At 45.4% G+C, this 9,107-nt stretch overlaps 1 protein-coding gene across 1 annotated transcript; it reads left to right on the forward strand.

Annotated features, from left to right (window-relative positions):
- The first annotated feature begins 2,524 nt into the window (after positions 1 to 2,524).
- On the forward strand, positions 2,525 to 8,281 carry RCAN3 (RCAN family member 3). Its single transcript, XM_065650568.1, has 5 exons — positions 2,525 to 2,637; positions 3,994 to 4,232; positions 5,299 to 5,472; positions 5,616 to 5,781; positions 6,136 to 8,281. Exons 2-5 carry the CDS (start codon positions 4,038 to 4,040, stop codon positions 6,342 to 6,344), a joined length of 744 nt encoding a protein of 247 aa, XP_065506640.1. The 5' UTR covers positions 2,525 to 2,637; positions 3,994 to 4,037; the 3' UTR covers positions 6,345 to 8,281.
- The last annotated feature ends 826 nt before the right edge of the window (positions 8,282 to 9,107 follow it).

The following is a 9,107-nucleotide window of genomic DNA, read 5'->3' on the forward strand; positions in this document are numbered from 1 at the left end:
TAGTCCAGGGGGATAAACAGAAGATAACCCTCAGGATATGCTTAATTAAATGTATCTCTTGGGGTCCCAAACCACAAATGGAGATGGGAAAAGGGAAAAAAAGAGCAGCCATATCCACTTTGGTGTTAAAGCTGCACTTCATAGAAGTCCCTGGAGATGAGTATTAAAACACTGGCTAACGCTTTTTTTGAATGCTTGTAGAAGCAGCATGCCTAAGTCCCAGAGTTTCTGATAAATGTGCTAATACTTGTTAACATACATCATTTAAGGGTTAGTGTGTTATATCAGAGACAACTGCTTTAAGTGCTAATATAGAGGTGGCAAGCAAGCCAGGTGTCAGGATCATTACAAAGATACATGCTACAAAAGAGGTGTTATTACAAAACAGAGCATTTAAAATGCTCCTGAAAAGGACACAAATGTTGGGAGTTTATAGTACTAAAACCTAATATATTGCTGACCAGGGAGGAAGAACATGCTATTGAATTAATAAAGCATGTGATTGCAGCAAGGCAAGGCTAATATAATTGAGACTAACCACTTACTGCCTAAATTTGCACTGCATCTAAATTGCAGAATCCCTTATCTGTACAAGTAAGATGGATCTTACCTTTCTAAAGATGAATTCTGCTATATGCTGTTTTCTTACGAGGGAAAGGTCTGCACTGTGGACAAATTACAAGCCTGGTAAAGAACACAGCTTGGTGTTACTTTCTGCCCTTCTTCTGTACCTAAACTTTAGGAGAAAGCATTTAAATCACAGAAACATGGGTATTTGTCAAAATCCTGCCTTCTGGCTTTCCAAGTGAGGACAAAGCTGTTGAACTCAATATTTGTGTCAGGTAAATTATTTAGTAGTTTTGCGTGCTTTTTGCGGAAGACCAAATACAACCAAAAAAAGGATGTTGGTTTGTGCTTTCTTCAGCTGTCAATGCACACTGGCGCTCATTTATCACACAGTTCAGCTGACTGCTGTCTCAAATCATCGCATTGCTGGATTAAGCCACGATTTATTCCAAGAGATGAGGGACACAAATTGTCACTGTTCCCATCTGGCAACTGCGTGTCCGCCAGCCGAGGCCAACACCACAGTAAAACCGCTTAACTTCGGCTGCCATTTAGGAGCGTCCATGGGTCTTTCGCGGCAGAAACCCTCACACAAAGCACGGGTACAGTGCTCCGGAGTCAGTCCCATCTCTTCTTCCCTGGCTTCAGCCTTCAAGCTCACTCGCGCATCCTGCTGGGACACCCCAAGCTGCTAAGGTCTCACACGGCATTCCATGACTATTAATTAAAAACACGGATGAAGCCTTTGTCCTCCACACTCGGCTCTGCCAGCACTGCAGCTACTGACTGCTTTTCCAGAGGCAGCTCCTGGAGAAATTTGCAGCTTTTTAATCAATTCTCATCTCCCTGAGCTCAGTCATTCCCTCAGAGAACCCAGCAAAGCCTTTCCTCGAGGCTTATGGTCAAGGCCCATCACTTCAAGGATCCATTGTTTCCTCAACGCGCTTCGTGCTCTTTGCTGTGGAGACCCCTGGGCGCCATGGGGGGCTGAATACACCCAAACCCGCCACAGAGCCCGAGGGGCGGCTGCGTGAGGCGAGGCAGGCGGCGGGAACAGGAACCCCCATCTGCCCCTCACAGCCTGAGGCTGACACAGCTGCTGCCCTCAGCTGGGGGACAAGAACCCCCCTCAGCCCCTCACAGTGTGGGGGTGACACGACCGCTGCCCCTCAGCACGGGAACCCCCTCACAGTGTGGGGGTGACACGGCCGTTGCCCCTCAGCAGAGGGACAGGATCCCCCCTCAGCCCCTCACGGCGTGGGGGTGACACGGCTGCTGCCCCTCAGTGGGACAAGAACCCCTCACAGCATGGGGGTGACATGGCTGCTGCCCCTCAGTGGGACAAGAACGCCTCACAGCGTTGGGTGACATAGCGGCTGCCCCTCAGCGTGGGAACGGGAACCCCCCTCAGCCCCTCACAGCCTGAGGGCGACACGGCCGCTGCCCCTCAGCGCGGGACCCCCCTCAGCCCCTTACAGCACGGGGGTGACATGGCCGCTGCCCCTCAGCCCCTCACAGCCTGAGACTGACACAGCTGCTGCCCTCAGCGGGGGGACAAGAATCCCCCTCAGCCCCTCACAGCCTGAGGGTGACACTGCCACTGCCCCTCGGCCCCTCACAGCACGGGGGTGACACGGCTGCTGCCCCTCAGTGGGACAAGAACCCCTCACGGCGTGGGGGTGACACGCCTGCTGCCCCTCAGTGGGACAAGAACCCCTCACAGCGTTGGGTGACATAGCGGCTGCCCCTCAGCCCCTCACAGCCTGACGCTGACACGGCCGCTGCCCCTCAGCCCCTCACAGCGCGGGGGTGACATGGCCGCCTCCCCTCAGCGCGGGACCAGCACTGGCGCATGCGCAGAGTCGCCCCCCGCCCCGTCCATCCGGGTCACCGACCCTCCCGCAGCTCCCTCAGGCGATGCGGAGGCGCGGGGGGGCGCGCAGGCGCGTTCCCGCCGCTCCTCTCCCGCAGCCGCTCGGTCCGCACGGCGGCCGGTGCGCGCTCCCGCTGCCGCCCCCTGCGCGGCGACTCCTCCTCATCGCCGCCGAGGGGATCCCCGCCGAGGAGACGGTGAGCGCCCCCCGCTTCCCCTCCGCCGCCGGCCATCTGTTGCTCCGCCGTCCCTTGGCCGGGAGCCCCTTCCCGAGCCGAGGCGGCCCGGCTCCGTGCCCGGTCGCTGAGCATCGCCGAGCGCCGGCCGCCGCCTCCCGGCAGGGTCGGGGAGGGAGCGGCGAGGCCTGGCCGAGCCCTCCGCGGCTGCGGGGAAGTTGTTTTCTCCTTTGGCTGTTGCTCGTTAGGGCAGATAGAGAGGTTTGGGGTTATTTTTTTTTAAATAATCATCACCTGCCTCCCCCCTCGTGTTTATCACATGCGCTGTTAACTGAGCTGGGGTGTCGGTCCCCCAGCCGGGCTGGCCGTGGGTAGACCTGTCCTCCGCGGGTTCGCAGCCTTGAGCCCGAGTTTATCAACTCGGAGCAGATTTGGCCGCTCGTATGGAAATTGCCGTGTCGCTTTTTAGTCCCTGTTTTCAGGGGTTTCGGGGAGAGAGCTGATTATCGCCCTCCGAAGCGATAGGATGCGATAAAGTAAACGAGCTGCCTGTATTTCAGCGACGTCCAGGCGATGCAAATCTGCACCGCCGTCTGTACTGGTGCTCTGGTGAAGAACTAAAGCCATGAAGCTGCATTTCCACAATTTCAGAAGATCTTAGGCTTTGTATGAAGTTGAAGAGTTTGGTTTTAAGTGTTTTAGAGGTACCTATCACCTGGTATTTAAATGATAAGCAGATATTAATTCTCAGGAGAACAAAGGACTTAGCAAAAGGTCTTGTCCAAGTGGCTTTAGTTCTAGGGATCCTTTTAGTCCTGCTGTGTAAAGCCATTTAATCTAAAATCTAAGAGGGAGCGAGTGATCAAATAGCTTCCTAACGAGTGTTGTCCATTGTCTACGCAGTGAATTTGCTTATAATTTTGAATTGTTTATGGCAGTTAATTGCTGTAAGTTTTGGCCAGTTGTAACAAATAACTGGCACTTGTGTGTTTCCATTTGTATCATAGACATTTGTATTGTAGACAGGTACTTCTCACCTTTCCCAGGAGGGAAGTGAAGTCCTTCCCTTTTGGAGCAGAGGAAACTGAGGCAGAGCAGTTTGGCTGTTGCACTGATAATCCCATCGCTGTCATTACAGGGTGAAGGGAACAGAAATTTCATTTACTTCACTGAGTGACTTTATCTTCCTTTTGTAGCTGGAACAGCAGTGTCTTTATTCCATTTACAGAAATGGGATACAGCGCTTCTGTTTCGTGGACAAGAGAACAAGTTTCGTGTTGATTTCTATTCCTTTTTGTAAACTTATTTGCCTTAAAGAACAAAGCAAGAAGGTGCGGTATCTTGACACTGTTCTGGTTTTGTTTTTCGGAATGGCAGACCCTAGAAACTGGAACGCAAAGAAGAGTTGTGCTGGGTGAACGATGCTCAGAGATACCATGAGGTCCTGGAGCGACAGCCAGTCAGACCTCTACAGCAGTGACCAAGAGGAGGAAGAACAGATGATTTTTGGAGAAAATGAAGACGATTTGGAAGAGATGATGGATTTAAGTGACTTACCTACCTCACTCTTTGCTTGCGGTGTTCCTGAAGCTGTGTTTGAGGTACAGGAAGAAAAGGTAAGATAGAACAGGTTTTCTGATTTATCAAAGACCTTGACGTTGTGCAGATTGGAGAGAATTACACCAAAAAAATATTTTCTTAAAACTAACACGGGCAATATCTGAAGAACTTCTTCAGTCCTGTTTCAAATGAAATCCCTTCATCCTGTAATTATTTTTACAGGAATGAAGGCTTCAACAGGATTTTTGTTAAGAGATCAATGTCTGTTGGAATCAAACAAATTAACTATGGTCATTGGAAAGAATTCTTAATGAAAAAGTGTTCCTTTTCCTCTTATTTGCAGATGCGGATCTCTCTGAATAACTGAATATTATCAGAACATAATAAATAAAATTGAAAAGAGATTGCTTACATAATTCTAATTTGTTGGTTTTAATCTGACTTTTCCTGGCGTAAATTTTCATTCACTGTAAAATTTCCTAGTACATTTACACAAGGGAAAAAATATCTGCAAATTAGGTTTCTTGTAGATCAGAGAGCTAGTAAATTAAAAGAGATTGAATTTCATAACAATGCAGTTGTTGTTTTTTAAAGAACTTGACGATAAAATTCCATATTCAATAAAACATGGTTTCAGGGTTTTTTTGAGGGGAACAAGTGTTGTTTAGTAATAATAGATTTTTATCTCTTCCAAAGTAATCTTATGCATTCATCCTGAGAATTTTGACATTGTCCTTAAGCACTCAGTACTTCAGTTCATCTAATATAAAAATGAACTGATTTGCATAGTGTTTTTGGAGATGTTTGGGTGTCACGTGCAAGTACCAGTATTTTTGTTGACATCTGCTCTTTTGATAAGTGTCGCTAGGTGGCAGTTTATGTATTAAGAGTTTCAGAGGCTTGTGCACATTCATGTGCTCTTGAAATTCAGATTCAAGTAGCAATACAAAGCAGAACTACACAGAATGGAGGTTTGCAAGTAACCAAGAGAAGTTTGGAACGTGCAGGTTTAGAAAGTGATTAAGGAAATCATTGGGATTTAGGAAAGTGAAAGGAAAATGTGTTTTCATTGAGTGAAAATGTTCATTTTGTGTTTGGAGAATCTTTGTATTTAATCTCTAGGAAAGATTTGAAGCACTCTTCACAGTCTACGATAACCAAGTTACATTCCAGTTGTTCAAAAGCTTCAGAAGAGTGAGGATAAACTTCAGCAATCCAGAGGCAGCAGCCAGAGCGCGGATAGAGCTGCATGAAACGGACTTCGGTGGGAAAAAGCTCAAGCTGTACTTTGCACAGGTACTGTGGAACACTAAGACGTTGTGCACGCGTCCCTGGTTCTTCTTTGTCCCACTTTTGCCCGTGAGTTTAATTTGTGATAAATACCTGAGAGAATTGATATTTGTCACCTTGTTCAGTAGCTCCTGGCTTTTTGTGTTCAGGTGTCCAGTGAAATAGGTGACAAGTCCTACCTGCTGCCTCCACAACCCGTTAAACAGTTCCTGATCTCACCTCCTGCTTCTCCACCGGTCGGATGGAAACAGAGCGAAGACGCAACTCCCCTGATAAACTACGACTTGCTTTGTGCCGTCTCCAAGTTGGGACCAGGTAGGAATATTTACCTGCTTTTGTTGTGTTACTTAACTTCAAAAATAGTTATCAAGGGAATTTATCCACTTCTCTTTCTTTCTGTGAGGAGAAATTGAGCCTCTTTTATGTGCCGATTCTTACTTGAATAGAAAGATTGATTGGAATCAAAGTACAATGTAACAGACAACAGGGAATATTGTAAAACGTTTAATGGGTCTGGTGAAATGTGGAAGTTGAGCAAATTAAAGATGAGATACGAATAAATGAATATTTGGTTGTGTTACTGCAGATATTAAGGAGTTGTGAGATAAAGTGGCCTAACACTTCTCTGTGGGGATGTTCTTAGCATGAATTTTGTTTGCTGCCCTTCAGGGGAGAAGTATGAGCTTCATGCAGGAACAGAATCAACTCCTAGTGTCGTTGTCCATGTTTGTGAAAGCGAGACAGAAGAGGAAGATGAAATAAAAAATCCCAAACAGAAGATCATGCAGACAAGGCGTCCAGAACCACCTGCAACGATACTGAATGAATCTAAAGCGTTTGATTGTACACTGGAGGTCGGGAGTACGATGCACTGTTAAATCGTGTGATGCTCAAGGTAGTATCAAAAATCAGACACTTAATGAGTACACGTGTTGATGTCTGTACTGCTGCTATATGTTATGTATAGCGACAACAGATTTTACTTGTAGTTGTCTCTCATGTTCAAGATTTTGGATGCCAATGCTCTGAAAAGCACTTTAATTTTAGGGACTAGTCCCCCAAGTGTAGCAAATCCACCTGACTTGAAATAGTGAAAAATAGGAGATCTGGTTGTGGGTTTGGTTTTGTTTTGTTTAAGGTGTTACCCTTTTCCTTATACTGTACAGTGTGGTGTACCAAGTGCTGAAATAATATCTTACTGTCGCAATTGGATTCAAGAAGGTTCATTGTATAGCAATTAAAAGCTGATCTGTACTGGTACAGCAACTTCCAGTTAATATAGTGTTAAATGCAAGCGAACCGTACTCTATATGCTAAAATTCCTTCCCAGCTACTAATCTTCTGAGGTGAAGATTAATCTTTCTTTTCTCAGAAATGCCAAGTATGTGATTTTTATTTGACATGAGGTACAAATACAGGTAAGGAATGAAATTCAAGTAGTTTTGCTAACGACACAGAGAAGAATACGGGAGGAAGAACCACAGACCACGGAGAAGACGGACGCTGAGTCTGTCGCCGACACTCGTGCTGCTGCTGCTGTCCGCGATGGTACACGATGGGTACAGGGGTTTGCACCACACCTCATTAGGAGCGAATTACAATACGCAGAGGGAAATAGGGATTCAGCTATTTCATGTGTTGTCTCTGATCCTTTCTGAAAATACGGTAACGTTTATTCCTTGACAGTCCTGGAGGTGGCCTACATCACAAATCAGTGACTGTTACGTTATGACTCAATTATGTTAGGAGATAAAACATCTAGGGTTAATTTTTAACTCGTGGTCTTAAACTTCTCCAGTCTATTTTGTATTTTTTTAAGACAATCAGTTGCCTGGCTTAGTTTCTATGCAGTTTCAGCCCTTGTTTGCTGTTTTTCATTCAGATTTTTTCTGTGTGGCGTCCTGTCTGACTGATGAAGCATCAGCTACTTTGGAGACCAGGATGCATCTTTCGAAATACGGATCTTTGATTTTGTGATTTAAGTGTTTTAGTAGGGGGGAAATATGCCTGGGTATAATGACACATGCTTCTATGCTTTTATGCTATTTTATAACCAACCTTTTTTAGTCTAGACAGATTCATCTTTTTTCTATTTAAAAAAATAAAATTATTTGTGAGCAAACCAGGCTGCTGATGTTCATATATATATAAAAATCATTCAGAAATTGGCCGTTTTCAAATTCATTTTAGTGTGTTTCAGTTCTACGTGACGTGCTTATTGAATTTTCAAAAGTGTTTTCACTTGTTTGATGGTGGACAGAAAAAGTAATGGTCATGAATTTGCGTGAGCACGGTCGTTTTCATCTCCGTATCGTGTCAGCTCGTGATCCCTTCCTGCCAACAGCTTTGAGTTGCAAAATGGGATCCTGCAGGCAGGTCCTTGTTCAGAGGCAGGAATAATATATATTAAAATAGAAGGAAAATGGATTTTTTTCATCTTGCCTCCACAGGTATGATATTTATCTATCTCTTCAGGAATTAAACTCACTCAAAGTCTGACTTCTCTGTCTCACTGATCCATGTTATTAAAAAAACAAAACCAAACTTGTACTGTCCATCAGGCTTGTGTGTTTTAAAAAATCCAGAAGTCTGGTTTGGATTTTCTGTGGTGTTTGTATTTTGTTAACGGTTTCATTTCCAGCGCATTGTAGAAGTTGCTGTAAGTAGGAATAAGTGAAAAACCTTCAGAAACAGTTTTCTAAGGCAAATCAAGCGAGCAGTGTTGTCAGCGTATTTTGTGTATAATGTATAACAACTTGCATTCCGACATCTTTCACGGTGTAAAGACACTTAAAATAAAACCAACACAGTGCCATTCACGTGTTTTTTTAACTGTATTTCATATTAGCTCTGGTTTGATATATAAGTTTTCTAACAGTATCGTACTCTTGTGTAGTTGAGCGAACAGGTGAGGTAATTTACGGTTTTTCATAAGCAAGTTATTGGAAAAATAGCGCTGAAGAAGTCGGGGGTTTCAACAGAAAAGAAGAGCTGGGCTGAAGGAGGGACTGGGGAGGTTTTAGTGGTGGGCTCGGGGCATGGCTGGGGATCGGCCAGCAGCTCCTTGGCTTTGGGATCCTTCAGGGTCCAGTTGTGTCTTCAACCAGATCCACACTGAGAAGATCTGCTCTGGTTTCATGGTGGAGGGAAGAACGGGGTCTGAAGAACAGCTTGACATGTTCCTCAATGCACCGCTTTTCATACCCATTCACACAGACAACAAGAAGCGAAGTGGGTGAATCTACAGAACTTTTTCCTGTTTGCACGTCAGCGCGGGCTGCCTGACAGCCACAGCCGCTGGGGTCTCCTTTCTTGTACTGTTTAAATTGAGTTAGGACTGTTATTTTTAATTATTAACTTGCCGGTAACTGTTTGTACCTCTTCCAAATTCTGAGTGTGCACTGTTGAAAGCAGCCCCTGCTACTCTGGAGAGAGATCCAGCCCAGGGATGTCTGCGGCTGGAATACCGCCCCTCTTCCCAGAATGAGCCTCGTGTCCCTTCTTGTTTATGCAGGATGAGGCAGTAATTGTAAAGAAACCAATGAAACTAAATTTATTCCCTTTGAAAAGATGAATGGTGAGTAATGGTTAACTGAGATTTCAATCTGTGGTTTTAAGGAGCTGCAATATCTGCACAGGGG

The sequence above is a fragment of the Caloenas nicobarica genome, chromosome 23 (assembly GCF_036013445.1).
Source record: "Caloenas nicobarica isolate bCalNic1 chromosome 23, bCalNic1.hap1, whole genome shotgun sequence".
Lineage (NCBI taxonomy): Eukaryota > Metazoa > Chordata > Aves > Columbiformes > Columbidae > Caloenas > Caloenas nicobarica.